The sequence below is a fragment of the Stegastes partitus genome, unplaced genomic scaffold (assembly GCF_000690725.1).
Source record: "Stegastes partitus isolate 25-593 unplaced genomic scaffold, Stegastes_partitus-1.0.2 Scaffold591, whole genome shotgun sequence".
NCBI lineage: Eukaryota > Metazoa > Chordata > Actinopteri > Pomacentridae > Stegastes > Stegastes partitus.
In genome coordinates this window covers 142835-161646 of record NW_007578322.1, presented here as the reverse complement: position 1 = coordinate 161646, position 18812 = coordinate 142835, and the positions used below count along the sequence as shown (strand labels likewise).

The window sequence follows — 18812 nt, the reverse complement described above, 5'->3', positions numbered from 1 at the left end:
GCAGTGCGACCGTTACTAACATCACTATTACGACCGTTAAGCTTACTAATAATAGCATGCTGCATTAAAAGCGTAACTTGCACAGATGAGGAACATCGAGGCTCTGCTGCTCGGTCCTGGGAGCTCACCAAATTCCTGCCATTTGAGTTGGAAAAACTAAAATTTCACTAGATGCTAATCACTAACCCACTCTGTTTTTGTGCAGTAGAAAGTCTGGTTATTTTAGATTGCGAGGGTCAAGGGACGGCCATTTTATTTATGCTGTGTCGCCTGATATCACAGAGTTGTTTTTGCAGTATGTAAAGCATTAAAACATCGTCTGAATCCTGTTAAAATAGAAATAATACAGCTCTGTTTAAATAAACCCCTGTTGCCTTTGTCTAAATGAGCGTCACGACTGCTACCTGGCATGAAGACACAATGAAAGTTCAAGTTACAGGGCAAGTGTGTTGTACGTTTTGTGTTCCAAGTCTAGAAAACAAAAGTTGCCCCATCATTCCTGAAAATGCAACCGCTACCAACAGGGCATCTGTGGATCTGTTGGGCTTCTCTCTATAATTTTATGACTGCATTGAATTGAATTAGGATGTCTGACTACGTGTTGCTATTACTGTGCAGCAGCAGCAGCAGGCGGACAATTGAGCAAGTAACAGTCCATAAAAGTCCATAATTCGATGTTGCATCCACTGAATCTTTCCCTCCGATGAGAGCCCTATGACAGCATTCAGGCGTCTCCTCCTCCGGTGGCCTTTGAGAAAACAACACTGATCATTAACGTGTCTCAGCGCCGAGTGAATAATGTCCAGGACAAGAAAGAAGCCGGCCACAACTCTGTGTGCCAGTAATCTCTCTTTGAGGCCCCCGCGTCTCTAATTGCCTGGACACTTGTGTCCGAGGGCTGCTCTCGTTCCTCAGTGAAAAGATGAGACCTCTTGTGCTCCTTACAACAGGCTTAAGCTGATAAACCCTTTCATTCAACATGGCCGTGGGATCGGTGCTCCGTGCAAACAGATTGGGTAAAAAAAGACTAATCAAAACAGCGATTAGCCCCCAACACAGAGGCAGTGCCGAGCCACGGCGCTGCCACAGCAGGGGGTCCAATCCCTCGGCCACTAAAAGCGTCTGATGATTTGCTGGGAGCCTTCTTCTGATGAACGCATTCCTCGCTGCAACTACACGAGCCGGAATATGTGCGGAATGCAAGTGGCGGGTTTTCTTGTTGTTGTTTTTTTTAACGGAACAAAGACGTGGCACAGCTGATTTCAAAATATGATGTGACGGCCGAGGAAATGCACGGACAAGCGAGGCTCCCTCAGACCCTCCAGGCCCACTGCTAGCGTGAATCCAAGGCTGTTCAATGAAAATTCCTCTTACTTGGATAATAAGCGTCTCCTGTGACACATTTGCTGCCTGCCATGGTTAATGTTGCTCTGCCTTCATGAGCCTTCCCTCTCATTTCTTTTCTCCCCGTTACAGCCAGCAACACTGCCAATACGTCCATATGGGCTGCCATCAGTGCATCATCTGGCCTGCTACTGTTGTACATTATAGAGAATCCATGTGCTTCTCAGCCGCGAGGTCAAGTTCTCTGCTTGTTTACTTTATTTTGCAGCTAAAGTGAACAAACATGCTGAAATAAACAGTTCAATACGTGTCTGTATAGTGCTACAATAAAAACGCATGTTGTCGACAGCTAACGCTATAATTCAGCCTCAAAGCTTTAATTGAAGAACTTTATTTGGCGTGTTCTTGGCACACTTTGGAGACATGATGAATTTAAATCAGCACTAGCTGATTGTTTTTGGCCACTTGGTAGCAATGGACACCCAAGTCGGTGGGAAAATTTGGATCTTTTGCTGCTATTGATTCCATTGTACTCACCAGCTAGCTTCTAGATTTTATCCGTCTCTGGTGCTTGGCAGGCAGAGCGTACAGTGGATTTTTAAAGTATGGTTCTCAAGAAAAACAGCCGCCTTCAACTCCAATATACCGTGAAATGACAGAGATTTACCTGGTACTGATAGGCTTAATTAGCATTGTGTGAACTTGTTTGGCAAGGGTTTAAATGTAATGGATGTTCATTTATGTGTTAAATCCCTGTACTTTAAGAGAAGAACGATGAGCGAAAGAGCTCAGAAGGGCTGAGGGGATATTCAGAGCTCGATGGTAGTTTTCTATGGTTCATCACTACAAGCAGAGCCTCACCAATACTGGATTATCAGGGCTGATGCCACTGTTTAGGGTAGAAAACTTTTCATATTGACATACTGGCTGATATACTTTATATATCCAAATATATTATGTTGGAAAAAGGATGTGGTCATTGTTTGTTAACTTTCCAGCAATGTATTTTACAAACCAGGTAGCGACTGACTGCAATGACACTGCTTATGTCTGCCTGCCTGCAATACATACTCTGCTACATGCGCTGCCGACAGTGCAAAGAGTACTATAAGCAACTGAGGAGGAGACGTTTTGCTAGACATACTGCGAGGTTAAATCATTTCTAAAGTATCTAATCATTCTTTTTCTGGATTTTCATGTTAAAAAAAACCCAACACATTGACACATATTGGACTAAATGTAGGCCGATAATGACATATGTCTAATAATTCAACATCGCTCAGGCTGTAGCTACAAGTGACCCCTTTTACATTACACATTGGATCCACTGATAACATGCAGCTTGACAAAACATATGCGTTTAAGTAATGTGACAACGCTTGCATTTTGGCTGTTTAGCAGGTTCCACCTATCGTGTAATATTCCAAATAAAAGAAAAAACGTTCCCGAATGTAGCTCCAACCCATGAAAACGAATGAATGAGCTGAAAGCCACAAAAGACCCATTTCCCCCCTGGGTTATTTCAGTGGAATCCTTTCTAAGACACGACAATCACGTGAAACATGTCACACCTAGCGGCTTTAAAATCATACATCAACAATTACATACGGTAATTGGTGTGAGCAGGTAAGGCGAGCTTAGTGTTGCCGCGGCGACAGGCTTTCAATATAAGTAAATGTGGAGTAAGCGAGCTCAAAAATAAATCCAGCTTCTCATTGTTGGTGTAATGAAACTGATAATGCAACAGCATGAATCAATTTATGGGCAACACCGCAGCGCCATTATTTGTTTTCCAGATTAGCTTGCCCACCAGTGACCTTGAGTAATAGCTCACAAATGTATTCTAAAGGAGCCATGTGACCTGGGTGTGCACACTCACGCCACGATAGACACCGACTGGGAATATAAACATATCCATTTGTCCAAGTAGATAGAATGTGCAATTATGTGGGGAGCGTGTTGTTGCAGTGGTGTCAAATAACACAGGCGCGGTAAACTCAGTGAACCTGTCTGCAGATGATTTTTGTGTATTTAGATTAATAACGGAAACAGAAACACATTTAAATGATCCAAATTCAAGTATGCTTGTTTGTGAGCAATCTCCTGGAGGAGCAGGGGCTGGGCGCGCCTGCAAATGATTCCAAGTGTCTCTCTGGTTATTACAAAAAATAATGAGCTAACTACAGGCCACGGGATCTGCTTCAGCCAGACTCCCCTCCATTTTTATCCACTATTTCTTAAGCAGGGATGGCATTTAAATTAGCAGCACATTTCTCAAGTCTCGTCGAGTTGCTGAGCTCTGACAAAAAGTACATTTGAAGGTGCTTACTTATGCTTCTTCGTTCTTTCTGCAACTGTTAAAACTCTTAACTCGCTACCAAGCGACACCATACAAACTGACTGAAAGAGCTGATTCAATATTATGGGAAGGATCCTTCTGGAAAGCTGTCTGCAGTGGCATCTGACCTTATTAGATATATGATATATCCTTAGCTGCCTCATTATCCTGCAGGAGATTAACAGCTCGCTGTAAATGCAGCATCTGTCCTAGAGCAAAGTGAGGATCAGCCATCAGTTAGAACCAACTAATCTGAATTCTATGTAAGATCAGCAAAGAGGAAACATTACATGCACATAAGCTCCTTAAAAGAGCAAGAAAAAAACCCGCCATAACTAGAAAGCTAATTTTAAGAGGAAGCCTGTGTTGCTGGGCCTGATCTCTCGGTGGAGACAGGGCGCGGGAGTGCAAGCTTCTTGAAACTGTCAAAAAGGCTGTGACAAAGCTATTTCTGGATTTTAATATTGTTCAGTTTCCTCTAGTGCTCGGAGAACATCTTCAGTGTGTTGCTGAGTGACTGAGGGTTGGAAAAGGCCTGAGTGCACACACATGTTGACAGGTTGTCAAAGGATGTAACCGGTGAGATGCTGCATATTAAAAACACTGCCCAGTTACACAGTTAACCCTCGAAACCCCAAACCCCACCACCGGGTTTGAAAGGTATGCTATGTTTTTTTAAAAAATCGTCAAAATTGTACCACTTACCATAGAAAAAAAAAACTGGAAAAACAAGAATAGTTGGCTTTTTTACTTTCCAATGGTCCTTGAACTAAGCATGTGACCAAGCTAAAAATCTGGATATTTAAAACAATTTTTCATTTAAAAAAAAAAAAAGCTTTGTTCTACATGTTTTATTTTGAAAAATAACTGAAATATTTTTTTTGCAGTTACAGGATTCTGGAAAATACAAACCAAAAAAATTTTGCACTTCTTGTCGCAACCGATAAACCACCAATGATTCAGCTGCAACAAACAGTCATATGACAAAAATTCAGGGACTTTTTGGCTGAACTGTGGACAAGAAACATGGATGGAAACAAACAAAAAAAACATTTTAGAATATGAAAAAATATATTCTACTACGAACATACTCTTGAAAAATGTTGTACATGTGGATTTAAAGTTTTGGGTTTTTTTCCCCAAATTTGTATAAAATAATGATGAAACTTTTATTAAGATTTATAGCATTCTAACTCGGTTATACCGCACAAAAACAGTTTTTTAATCCTCTCTACTTCTATCCAAGTTTGGGATGTTTCCATCGAGGCTGTGGGACTTTATACTGCAGTGAAAAAATGAGCCAATAGTTTGTGAAATTGTGAAAATTGTGAAATAATTCAGCCTGGGGGAAATATGCTGATCTGCTTTCTTGATAACAGATGAAAAAAACAAAACAGCAATGTCATATCTGTGCAATGAGCTCTATGGGATATCGTAAAGAGGTGCAGGTAGCTGAGCAAGCGCTTTCCTCTGCTTCCGGTCTTCATGCTAAGATAAGCTAACCAGCTGCTGGTTATAGCTTTATATCAACTGCACAGATATTGGAGTGATGTTAATCCCCTCATCTAAGCCTGAGAAAGAAAGCCAATAAGCACATTCCCTGAAATGTTGAACTATTCCTTTAAGAAAAAAACCAAGCTTTCTGAGCTAATAGAGAACTTTTCATCCCCATTTATTCACACCATTCACACGCTTTTGCTAAAGAAAAAAAAAGAAGTCATACCAAAGCCAGAAGATCATCCTTTAACAGTATGGGAAGACAAATGTTTAGTTATGGAAAATGACATCAAGCTGGCTCCCAAATCAATCCACGTTATTAAAAACCCCCACACTATGATTACCATGACAGGCAATAAAACAAGATGCACAGCGTTGGCCTTGCATCTTACAGGATAACTATCTCTCAAATTCCTTGAAGATGTGGGCTGGATGCTCCTCTGTCTTCTGTCATGCAGCATTTGGAGGCCAACAAAGTGGAGCTTTCACACAAAGCACTTCTGTGCTCTATCATTTGTGCTCCTGTTCTCACAGTTGATCCACATCCATCATCCCTGACTTTTGGTTAATTATTTCTACCATGTTTTTAACCATTTCAACCGTTGAGCCACCAACTTGTAAGCCTAAATGAGGTTTAACGTCCCCAAAAACACAAAAGTCTGGTTTTCCTTTTCCAATCAGTTGAACTGCTGCACAGTCTTTCCATTTAGCGCCCCTGGCAACTGCAGAAGTGGTCTGTAAGTGGCAGGGCATTACATGCACACAGTTCAAGTGTAAAATGGAAGATATTTAGATCTGTGACAAAGCACGCACTCAGAGATCAAGCGAGATCGAGCTACTTTTCTTGTCAGCGTGCAGGCTTGTCAGTTGCTAGATAAAAAAAATCCCTTTGCCACATGCAGCCGCTAAACCAGGCAAGACAGCAGGGCTGGTGCCAGTGTGCCATGCTACACGCTGAGACACTGGGTCTCTTTGTATGGCGAGCTTCTTTTCAGACAGGAGCAGGAGCTGCAGGAGCACTTACACTTGGATGAAAACACCACAGAAAGAGAGAAGGGAGGGGGGGGGTTACAGACTGCATATACACAACAGTGCTTCCACCCAGAGAGCAGGGTGGTGGTCACATGGAAGGGAAGGGGTTATCGTCCAGGGGGGAAACTTGTCAAGCCAGAAATTTTAAAAACTATGAATAAATTTACATGGAATCAACATCATCACTCCCTGATGAAGCAGATATCCTGCAAGAGATCGATGTCATCATGTGTTAGTGACAAAGATAAAAAATTCTGCAGTAAGAACAGACAGTCTGGAGCGTGTATCCATCATTCCGTCTTTTCTCATTTAGCTTAGGAAATGTGATCAGCGGTGGCGATGATGAAGGAGAAACTGGGAAATCACAAAGAGCCAACATTCAATCTAGGGGAGATAACAAAAGGAACACGAAAGACAGCTCTGGATGGCAGGATGCCCCTGGGGCGGCTATGCTGTTATTATGTTGGAAGGGGCTGCTGAGCTGCGGCGTGGGGCAATTACCGACCGAAGGGTTGACTGGGGGAGGGTCCAGGCACAACAACCCGTCCATGAAGTGATCTCCGTTTAGAGGAGAAAAAAAAAATACAGCAACAGCATGAAAAAAAGGAGAAAATCACAGCAGATGATGGTGTCTTCATCAACTGAAGGAACAACCATCTGCTTATTCCTGTGGAAAGAAGCTCAGTCCGAGCTGCTGCTAATATTAATAGCATGTGATTGCAAGCTGAACTTTATGCGACACTGGTTTGGATGATTTCACCAGTAAGTATGTCACCATTGGGCTGGTTGGGGATATGCAAGTGAGTGAATCATCTGTTGTTCTCATCGAGAGCTACTGCAGAGACTGTGGTGAACACATTAACCATGTCTATTATCTTTAATGTCACTCCGCTTTGGAAAGTCCGGGCTGGAAACCACACAGCGTCCAGCAGCGGTCCAGCTGGAGAACACGGGACAAAGAGGAAAAGTCAATCCCAGAGTATCGTTTCAGTGGTTCGTGGACCGCAGACAGAGGTCGCAGCCTTACAGCTATTGTGTGTTGTCGTTTAACGGGGCAGATAACGGAAGTTAAAACAGATTGAGTTGCAAGAGGGAATGGGTTTTACAAGACACATAGTGTGACTGTTCCCAAAATCCCACTGGGGAAACTTAAGCCTCTGGACTTCACCTCTGATGAAATCTCCATTGTCGCCTCTCACAATATTACAGATCTCCCAGTAAAGACGCCACAATGGGCAGTGAAAGGAGACAGTAACACAAGCTTGGTGGTGTGGGATGTAACAGTTGGCATTGCCAACTACCCTGAGTCCTCACAAACACACACTGTTTCCATGCCCTCTGGCCCTGAACGGCTTCAGTGGAGCAGGTGTCTGCACACATTCTTTACATAAGCTCTTGTCAAACATGGCGCACAGCAACAAGGCCTCACAGCTGCAGGACAATGGAGTCATATTAAACTACAGCTCTGCAGCCAGGCATGCACACTTACAGCCGGAGTCAAGGTAACAGTTTCTGCAAGGTCAGTTTACAGTCAGAAGCAGAGCTTGTGTAACAGAAAACCAAATAGTGTGAATTGGAATGTATAAATATTAGTGATTCTGAAACCCTGGTGCATTCACAGTCACTATTAAATTAGACTACATTCAATCTTCATGAGGTCACTAATAGCATTCACTATATATATAATTATATAGCAATTGCTGAAGTAATCAATATTTACAGCCAATGTGGAGGCTGCTGAACTGACACAAGGCAAATATTCCATCAATTACCCAGAAAGAAGACGGTCTGAGCTGAAGTTCAAAGTGCAGACTGTGGTTAAATAAATGCTCAATTATTGACTGAGGTACTTTACATAATCTGTGCTCTTACATAAAATGTGCACAAGTAATTCAGACATTTACTTACACATATTGTGCCAATGTTCAGCTGCGTTTGCCTAAATCAATGTCAGACTCAGGAGACTTTTTAAAGTAAAAATGCATTATTGTTTTAGGCCCCCCAAATGCATGCAGTTTGGCAATTAGAAACTTGAAGAAGAAAAATGTCAAAAATGTGCACTCATGTCAACTGTATAGAAAAGGTTTTCTTAATGCCTGCATGTAAACAGAGTGAAGTACAGATCCTCAAGGACTAAAACCCCCCTTTTGTTTTTCCCACGTTATTTGATCTTCCGCAAAATTGTGAATCACACCTCCTCGAGTGCTACGACACAAAACCTCAACTGCCGGTTTCACTGGTCATTTAATCAGCCCGGGTCAAATGCCTGGAAGAAAGGATTAGCACATTTTCTGTTTAGTCCCACGGCCAACTTCATATTAGGCTACTTGCTAAACCCTGTCTCGAAGGAATCCCAGGAATATGGATGAGAAATCCAGAAAACAGCGTGCTTCAATTCAAGATTCACAGCCTTAATAGGGAGGATAGCCCATATGTGACCCCTCTTATTCACCTTTTTCTATATTTATTCTACTCTGCTTTCTTTTTAAGTTTGCATCTGACTGTATTTGGATTTCACACGTCCTGCACAGTTTTATGATTTTACATACAGCGCAAATACTTTTGATTTATGATACTCAAGCCCATTTAGGAGCACATGTTTTATTATTTCTTGCCATACTGATCATTAACTAAGTTTGATACCCAAAATAAAGTTTGTTCCCATCAGCTAGAGCGCAGGCAGGCTGAGCACCAACTGCTGACGAATACATCCTCTCTGAATCCTGCAATTAACTCTGAAGCTTCCAGTCACAGATGTTCCACATCACACAAGCCTCAAAAATACCACATTCTGTTGACGTTATTAGCCCACACTGCGCGAGCGAACACAAGAAAGAAGCAAACATCCAACAATACAGGCCCACAGAAACCAAAAGCACCACACTGACAGATCAAGAGCAAAAAGATTAGCACCTGCAGATAAAAACAGTTCAGGGGGGGGGTTTCAAGCCACTTCCTCGGTCACGGGGGCAACGAGGGCTGAAGTGCGCGACGAGGCAGCGTGCAGAGCTAGTTTTCAGCAGATCAGTGACATGCTGATGAAAGGCGTCCTCAGCCCCACTCTGAAGCCCCCGTGCACCCTTAGCCCCTGGCCGCTAGCCGAGCGAGCGGGCGTCCTGCCTCTGGGGGCTACAGAGCAAAACCGTGGACCAGGAGGGCTCCAAACAAGAGGCCTTTCTCTCCCTGCGATGCGATCCTCCCCCCCCTCGGACTCCTGCAGGAACAACTCTGGCAGCATCTCGACTTGTTCTCTCCCTCTTTCAGTCAAGTTGCACATCGAGTTGGCCGAGGCTTTAATTGATTTACATGGAACTCTCCCTCTCCTGCTGCGCGAGTCCATGTAAGGCAGCGCCGGCAAGTCACGACAGCTGGCCATCTCTGAGCAAGCAGCCCTCTAAGAACGCCCGCATCTGAGGGTCTCTCGAGTCGAGCACTCGCCCAGAGACAAAGTTCTGACCCTTTGGCCTGTCTTGGTTTTAAGAGCAACGCCACCTTGAGAAGGATTGCTAACATTTTCCACTCATAAAACAAAGCAGAAACCATTAAGCCTTCTATGACTGACCCCAGTATAACCTTAATAAAAACAAACAGACGTGCACATGAGGAAACAGCTAAATTAAATCAATTGGCACCAAGTAATAAAAGCCAATTATCTTTTTTTCTGCTACATGACAGTTTTTTCTTTTCCTAAACTTTAAGATAACAGCACCAGACTTTCCATTCTATCTGTATTTAATCAAGACTATTATCCTTTCTTGATTAAATAACAAACATTTCCTGCAACGGGAAGGCCTGGATAACCCCTGGGTTAAAGAAAAGACGACGGCCTCCAGTGAGAGATAGATGGCCGAGTCTGAGGAGGGGGAGCAGAGTGAGGAAGAGGAGGAAGAGGAGGAGGTACAGTGGGCAGTGAGGCTCTGAAAGACACGATTGAAGAAAAAAAAATTGCATCCTTCACCGGCAGATGAGCTCTGCCTGCACCAAGTCGAAAGAGAAGCTGAGGAGGAGGAGGAGGGTTGAGAGGGCCACTTAGTCTCCGCAGACCCACAACATCAACAGAGCCCTCCGCTGGGTCAACACCACGCAGCCATTAGCTCGCTTGTCCACGACACACAAGCGCTGCGACGTTCACATCCAGACGTCCTGGCAAATCACGAGCAGCCTCGGAGAAAACTCTATTATCCCACCCTATTTTAACACCAGCTAATGCCACACCACAAGGCCAAAATGCAAAATGGAATTCCCAAACTTGAATTGGACGCAATTAATTCGGCAACAAAAATATCAAAACAAGAAAATGTGTGCAGTTTTGTCCTGAGTTGACCACCTTCTGTTTAATGAAGACACATAAATCCCCACACAATGGGCTGCTAATTATGGCTGCAACCAACAATTATTTTCATTATCACTCTATCTGGCAATTATTTGCTGTTTATTTTTCAATTAGTTCATTAATCACAGGGGCTAAAAACTGTAACAAAATAGCAAATAAAAGCCGTTATGAATCCCCCTGAGTGCATGTATTCAGACAGAGCTACAGCCTTGTTTAACCAAGAGCCCAAAAATCAAACGATATTCAGTGTACTGTTATATATGACAAAGCAAATGATCAAATCCTTATTTGTGGGAAACTGGAACAAGAAAATATTTGGCTTTTTTTTTTTGCTTGAAAAATGCAAAAACTTTTAATCCACGATCAAAATAGTTGCAGATTCATATTCTCTTAATTGACTAACTGTTGCAGCTCAACTAATTAAATCAACAATCCAGAAGAAAAAAAGGAAACAAACTATCTGAATTATGAATAAAAACATTTTTCAGATCCTCTGGAAGTAAACACAAACTGAGAGAAAGGCTGCAGTGCAAATGAATGTACAGATTCCAGGATACACAACTGTAATGCTTATAATGGAATTAAAATGCCAGCGTGCATGAATCATGAATTCACCAGAGAACGATGAAGGGTAACGACATGTTCTGCGTGCTTTTGGAGATGTCGCATTTACAAGATGCTGCTTCTACAGTGAATTATCTCTGCTGGGTTTTAATGAGAGGACACGCTGATGAAGCCCGAACTGAACCGAAACTGCAGGCCTCTGCAACACAGAAATAGACAACTGCACTGCAACATCCTCCTAAGGCCGAGACGGCAAAACAGACCACCAACAAGAGCACAAACAATGCTCACGTTGATGCCACAGATATTTTCCGCATGCAGTTGGGTGAACACAATAACGCTGCACTGTGGCGATGGATGTGCTCCGCCCCAGACAACAAGACAACCCCCACCCCCCTGTCATCCCTGAGCCTTATTCACGCCTGGACTTCATTATGAAGTGTAACGGAAATAATCATAGGCAATCTGAAAGAATTTACAAGACAATGATTCAGCCCAAGTCATACCTCACCTACACAAAGAACAGTTAGGGTTGTGCAGCCTGAATGAGGTAAGACTAAAAAAACACAGACACTGTTAAAAGATAAGACGCAGGTTTTTAACCATTTTTTAGGCCACCGTGGGTTTTATATGCATATAGCACGTCATGAAAAAGGTTAAATAATTTTCTACTTGCTGTTCAATGTTATTTTTCCTAAAATGTTTCCTCTTACAAGTATAGTCAGGCCTTATGTTAAAAAAAAAAAACAAGGGGTCACAGTCCTTTGTTTGGACATTTTTTTAAAAAAATCTCCAGCAGCATTTTGCTTTCCAAGCGTCATCAGAATTCACTGACACGCCTGACTGATGCCATGCAGATGCAGCTGAGCATGGTGTCTTTGTTTATGCATCATCTGTAATTACATTTAGATTCAGAACAAGTGGATGAGACCTGGTGCAGCTCACAGGACGCTGGCATGGCCCACTGACATCCTACAGCACACACACAACACACACAACATGGACCTCCTTTCTAGCATTTGAACACACCGTTTCACGTTCACGTAGCTGCAAAAATCACTCAGATACTAGTAAAGGAAACCTCTACTATTGGGTATATTTTTTCCTCTAAATAATACTAATTTATCCACAAGATGTTTGTGGAAAATATTTGTTTTATTGCTGCAGTTTAAGCTAAAACAAAAGAAGCTGTCATATGTATCCAAAATATTACAATTTCTTTAAAAAAAATAAATGAGGAGATAAATGTCGCAATTTAACCTCAAAATAAAAATATCTATTTTTTAAAAAATGCCTTTCTGCACTGACAACCTATAGCACTAAATCCTAAACCTGAGCGGCCTCATGATTTACAAAAAAATAGACAAATAAAAAAAGTACGTAACAGGAAAGATAAATCAAAGTAGTTCTGCAGAAATCCTCATACAGCTGGTTTGTTGGTTCAAATGAGATGATGGCAAAATAAAAGGCCTTTTACTGAGCAGGACACACAAGCAGCCATCTGGATAACATGATCAGCACAGGAACAGTTTATATCAAATGTTTCTGCAGGTTTTCTTTGGGCAAAATTATTAGCCTGTGCTAGCAGTGGAAAAACAAGGGAATTAAGTCCTTTTCTGTTTCAATTAGACTTACATATCCTCAGAAAAAGAAAGCGAAAGGATGAGTGACCCCAACACTGACTGCAAGTGTTACAATAAAAGGTGAAGATAACTTTTCATAGCATTTCCCTCTCATATTTATCTCCATGTTTGGATGCCAGGAGAATTAACTGGTGGTTTTGTAACAGGACTGAGTTAAAAATACATGTCTGTATGTAAGATGGGTGTGCTATCAATAAACCAGTCACTTGATTTCTGCAAACAAACAATTTGAGGATGACAAAGGTCCAGTTGATAACAATCAGATTTGGGGGGAATCTGATTAAACAGAAGTTAATTATGTAGGGAAACTAATTTAATGAGCCAAGAATAAACTACACCTGTGCACTGACAGAGGAAGCAGACATGGCCTAAATGTCTTTTTTTTCTCTCTTTCATTGGATTTCCAGCCCACCTCCAGCACAGAAAGCCTCTCCAGAGCTCTGGTTGCTCCTCATCACCACTGCCCCTCTTACCTTTTTGTGTCTGTCTTTGAAAGGTAACGCAGGCCATGGCATCTCCTGCAAAAAGTCTTGCCAGTGTTTCTGGTCCTGATCAGACGAGATGAAGACGATTTCCAATTTGTCCTTGTGCTCAGACGCCTTTTTGAACCTGCTGTAAAACTCGCACAGGCTGCCGTTGAACTGCTTGCACGGCGCGTTCAGGCTGCATCCGAAGAAGAGCCCGACCAGGGACAGCTTGGCGCCCAGAGACTGCACGTCCACCTCGGCTTTCTCGCTGTTGACGAGCCGCTCCCCGAGCAGACTCACCAGAAACTCCGACATCGCAGCGTACAGTCCTCGAACACACAACGTTACCCTCAGCCGAGGCTGCTGTACATGTAACCGCTATGTTCAGGCGACACCCAGCACTTGGTCCACCTCCGACGTGAGGTTTTCGGCGAGCTCCGGCCCCGGCGAGGCGCTGCGGTCTGTGTCTCACCGCTGCTCGTCCTCCGGTGTGAGCGCTGTGCAGGAATGCGCTCCGCTTAAATCGCCCTGACTGCAACAGCGGTTGCGCTCTTTTTTTCAAGAAAGCACACACTTTCATCACGACATGTAGGTATTCTGTTTGTAGAGAAAACTCTTCATCAGCGCGTTATGCGGGATTTTCATGCGATAAGAGCTGCAAATTAACCCAAATTCTTTAAAAAAAAAAAAAAAAAATCTCAGTTTGCACGTTTTATATTTCTAAATACTGTCTAATGTTCACATTAAAAACAGCCGGATTACAGGCTAGGCCTTTAAAAATAACATCATATGCATTTAAATGCTAGGGGCTTTCATTATCTAATAAGTTTAATTAAACGACTATAAATTAAATTTCAAATATCCATGAAGTCTGGGGTGAAGCTCCGCTGCACTCCTGTGGACGTGCTGCCACTCAGTGTTCATTACAGGGAAATACCTGCAGGATGCAACAGATGTGGGATTATTGGGATTTACTGCAACAAATATAGTTGGGTACAGTGTCTAATAACTTTAAAAATACATATTATTTGAATATCAGTATAATTTGCACACAATAAGGATACCAAGGTGAACAAATGTAGAGAGTAATTAAATCATAGCAAAGCCTTGCTATTTTAAAACTAAATGTGAAATCTTGAGAAGAGGCCCCAGTGTGTAATTAAACCTAGCAAGTCACTTTGATATTTGATATATTGATATACTCTGACATTTTTACAGATTACAGATATCTATGTATTTTTTTGTTATTGTTTTTGCACAAACTAACAGATTACCCACCATATAACCCTCTACAGTGAATTAAACTTTGTATATTTGTACTCCTTATTTTTAAAAAAAAACAAAACAAACCCCCCCCCCCATAGAAACTCATCTTGTATTCTCAGAATATTCAATTGTACCTCAAAGGTACTTCTTTTGATTCCTTCAGACCAGTAAAATGACTATTTAGACATCAGTGAGGTCACGATCATCCAAGAAAAGACCTGGCATTACAAGTGACTTTATCTAGTGGTCAGCAGACTACCTATTACCTTGAGGTAGTGGCTAAAGAGCCTGCAAACACAAGAGCAGTTGTTTTAAACTGTTTTTTTTTAATCCTTCTTCTATCAACCTGCTCAACAAACAACAGTTCAGTCTGACCTCTTTATGTGTCCGGTCACATATTGGAGCTACACGGTTGATCTCTGGATCCTGTTTCCTATTTGTTCTTTTCTATATCTGTATACACAAAATGCAATTCGATGCCCTACTTGTATAATATGCACATTGGTTTTTATGAATGTGTGCAGTACATTATGTTTTAGGAGGTGAGGTTTCAAATACGGCTTATTCTGCACCTTGATCTGTACTTTTTGTTCTGTTGCCGTGCTGTCTGTCATCGTACAAAGCTGTTAAAAGTTTCTGAACCTCTGCCCAAGGCAAATACCCTGAGGGGATAATAAAGTTTATCTTATGGTATTTATGGCACAATTTCACACTTTGAAGGTGCCTAGAAAAGGAAATGTGTTGTAAACGGTACAAGAAGCAAGTAAACAGACAAAAAAAACTTGTAACATAAAGACCAAGTTTGTTACAATGTTCAGGAATAATCCAATTAAAACTTGCTCACAAGAATATTTGTCATGAGACGAGCCCATTTTTAACTTCAGGCCTTCATTGGAGTCACAACACAACAGATCACACACATGCAAATGTTCAACATCAAGTCTCACTTTATTCAAGGCCGACAGCAAGGCAACACAAACTGAATGCAAAAACAGTCACAGTAAGAAAAACATTGATTTTTTTTAAATCACTAACTAGTGTGTTTGACATTACATGAGGAGACACGTATCAACCTTACAATTACCGTTCAGCATTGATTGATTGCACATAGATCATAAATGTGTATGAATTAAATCCAGTATGTGTCCTTCTTGAAGGTATTCGGATATAAAATCACCATGATAGCTACGTGTTACTAATGAGGTTTATTATAAGAGTTGTAAACTCACACTGTAGCTGATTTGCATCAGATGTCAGTGGAGGATGTTCGGTGTGTATGGTTATCAATATTCAAAGATGCAGTAGTGCTGAAATTGAATGGTGTTTAATTGGATTTACTGTGAAACAGTGTGGAAATGTTGAATTCTTTATGAGTGATGTGAACAGTTCAGGGTCCCTCAGTCTTCAGTGAACATCATCCGAACCAGCTCTGCTTTGAAGCATTCCTCCTCCACAAGCTTCTGAGGCTGAAACAAAAACATTAAAACCATTGCTACAGGAATAATAAATAACGGGCATTTTATGTGAAACATTTAGGAATAAAATGAATGATAAGAGACATATTTGGGCTTTCTAGTAATATCTGAGGTCCTTTTTGCAAAAGTATTTAAGACTCTTCTTTATTCCGTGTTTAAAAAAAAGAAGTACATTCTGGTAGAATATATTCTTACTGTTCCATATCGCAGCAGAGTGGGGACTCCGCTCAGCTTCAGTGTCTTCTTGAAGTCATTACTTGGATCCTTCCAACTGAGGCATGAAATGAACATCATTAGGCAGCCGTTTAATACCCACCAGTACGACATTTTATACCAGGAACACCACTTTGTGCTCTGACTTTGTATATTAAGACTTCAGACCAATGCAAACAGATTCAGATGCATTTTAAACGTATTACTGTGTGGGTGTAAATTAATCAACGAATGCTTCTTTGGAGAGATAATGAAATTTCTATGAAGATGACTTTTCATTAAGCAGAACTCTAACTTGCCTCAACCTTCATAAAATCTCACATTTGCTGCGAAAGAAACACATTTGACTTCACTATTAAGAAATGTTATCTATGGGTTTTTTTCTTCTTCTCTTCTCTTGCGTTGTACAAACAGATATTATTCACGCCACACACAGGATCATTCTGATGGTACTGCAGACTGAAAGGATGTGCAGAATATTAAAATATGTTGTTAGGTGGCTCTATAGTTTGTCAGTCGCCTAAAATGCCTAAATTAATTCTGAAACTATTATGTAATAAATACAGTGGCTGAACAACAAAACCATTTTGATGATTGTATAACAATTTTAGTGTCTTGACAAAAAGTCTAAATTCAATTATCTGTCTTTCATTTTCTATTAGAACTGCAACCAATGATTATTTCTATTGTTGAATAATCCGTTCATTATTTTCTTGGTTAATTGATTAGTTGCTACGCCTACAAAAATGTAAGGAAATTGTGAAAAATGTTGATCAGTGTTTCCTCAAACCCCAGGATGACGCCCTTAAATGTCTTGTTTCGTCCACAACACAAAGATATTTAGCTTACTGTCATAGGAGTAAAGAAACCTGAAAATAGTCACTCTTTAAAACTCTAGGATCAAAGAATTTAGGTATTTTTCTTATTTTAAAAAATTAATCGTTGCATCTCTATTTCACATAATTTTAAAATAAAGTTATTTCAAGTCATGAGGACTTACAGGTTGTTTGCCACATTTGCCTATTTTAAAAAAAGCCATTTGCAGATGATGAAAAAATATTCAACAGACAAATTAATAATAAAACTTAGTTGCAGCTCTAATATGATGAGCTACAGCGGTGACAGTATATGCCAGATGTTGATATGATAAACAGTACGCTAAAACAGAGCTCAACAATGAGGTGATTTAAAAGTGAAAAATTGCATTCTGAGGCAATACAATTAGCAAATCGCAAATATGGAGTAGTTAGAGTGCCAAATTACAAAAATAAATCAATAAAAGAATAAAATGTTAAAAGTGAAAATAAAAAGAAGAATAAATTTAAAAAAAAAATGTATTTATTATTACTACGAAAATTATTAGATATTTATTATTATAATTAATAAAATAAATAAGCAATAATTTATTTTTAATTTTTATTTTATTTATTCTTCTTTTTATTTCCACTTTCATTTATTTTTTATTCTTTTATTGATTTATTTTTGTAATTTGGCACTCTCACTACTCATACGCAAAGGCTGCAATTTAAAATAAGTCATGTAGCATGTCTGATCCACAATTTACGCTCTTGTTTCAATGGTTTTGCAAATTCATGCTGTCCTCCATGTGTTAGAGCCACACTTTTTATACAATCTAGTATAATAGTGCTCAATCCCATTTTAAATCTTTTACACAGTAAATAATGAACTGAATCGTGTCTTTAAAGAATTACATTGCAAATCAGATTGCAACCGCAGTATCTGTCAGAAGAAGTGCAATTAGATATTTTGCCTCGTTCAGCTCTAGTAAAAATACTGACTAGGCTCTTTCTCCAACTTGACAGTAGATGAAGACCGAGCCCTCAGGAAGGTGAGTCATCTCTCCTCTGACCACTGGCTCAGCTAAAAAGGAAGAGAGAATAATGTTGAAAATGACTGAATCAAAGTGCACCATATATACAATAAATAGTATCCTGCAAAACTATATAGTCACTACTACAACAACACAAAGTTTGTTACACTTAGTTGCATGACCAAATATTTCAATCACGTCTACTCAAAAGCAAATGCAAGCAACTGTAGGCGCATAATTAACAATATTTGCAGGCGAAATAAATCTAAAGTCACCTTTTACACAGTCTGGACACCAACTCTTTCCCTGGGCGTCTTTATCGCCTGAAAAATAAGCAAAAATATCCTTTCCTGTTCTCTCAGACACAGCCTTACTGAATTCTTCATACCCGCGGACGTTAACTTCTTCGTAATGGGCCATGGTTTTGACCGAGCTAGTTTAGAAAAAGCGCAAAAGTAAACCGTTAGATCTGAGGCACTACAAGTGTTAAGAGAACTGCTGCTCCTGTGAACCTCTGAATACTGGACCTGGTACAAATACTCACAAGTTGACTGAACCACTTCCGCACTGTGCAAAGGTTCTTAAAGGGACCGCACAACCTAATCGGATGATAATAGCCTTTAAAATTTCTCTTCTTTAATTACAATGTGCATATTGCTTTTCACAATATTTATATTTTGGTAAACACTCCGTAAGTGTGCTGATTTGGGGTTTGATGTAATAATGAATTAGCTAGATTATTAAATTATTAAATGCGTTTGCGTTGATGTTTGACTGCTTTGACGATCCGTACTTGAGCAAACAAACTA

At 40.6% G+C, this 18812-nt stretch overlaps 2 protein-coding genes across 2 annotated transcripts in view; both read right to left on the bottom strand.

The window, feature by feature from the left end:
- nxn (nucleoredoxin) overlaps positions 1-13689 on the bottom strand; it is a 68855-nt gene extending 55166 nt beyond the window's left edge. Inside the window, exon 1 of the mRNA XM_008289059.1 lies at positions 13225-13689. Within this exon, the coding sequence (XP_008287281.1) occupies positions 13225-13533 (309 nt within the window). The 5' untranslated portion in view covers positions 13534-13689. The remainder of the gene's footprint in view (positions 1-13224) is intronic.
- Positions 13690-15411: 1722 nt separating this feature from the next.
- Positions 15412-18559, bottom strand: txndc17 (thioredoxin domain containing 17). Its single transcript, XM_008289058.1, has 4 exons — positions 18279-18559; positions 17972-18053; positions 16155-16230; positions 15412-15950 (listed from the first exon to the last, which is right to left on the bottom strand). Exons 1-4 carry the CDS (start codon positions 18421-18423, stop codon positions 15882-15884), a joined length of 372 nt encoding a protein of 123 aa, XP_008287280.1. The 5' UTR covers positions 18424-18559; the 3' UTR covers positions 15412-15881.
- Between the last annotated feature and the right edge of the window lie 253 nt (positions 18560-18812).

Coding starts and splice junctions, on each gene's coding strand:
- txndc17 (XM_008289058.1), bottom strand. CDS start 18,423: ATGGCCCATTACGAAGAAGTTAACGTCCGCGGGTATGAAGAATTCAGT. Junction 16,231..17,971: donor CAAGTTGGAGAAAGAGCCTA/GTCAGTATTTTT, acceptor TTCATGCCTCAG/TTGGAAGGATCCAAGTAATG. Junction 15,951..16,154: donor CTCTGCTGCGATATGGAACA/GTAAGAATATAT, acceptor TTTTTGTTTCAG/CCTCAGAAGCTTGTGGAGGA.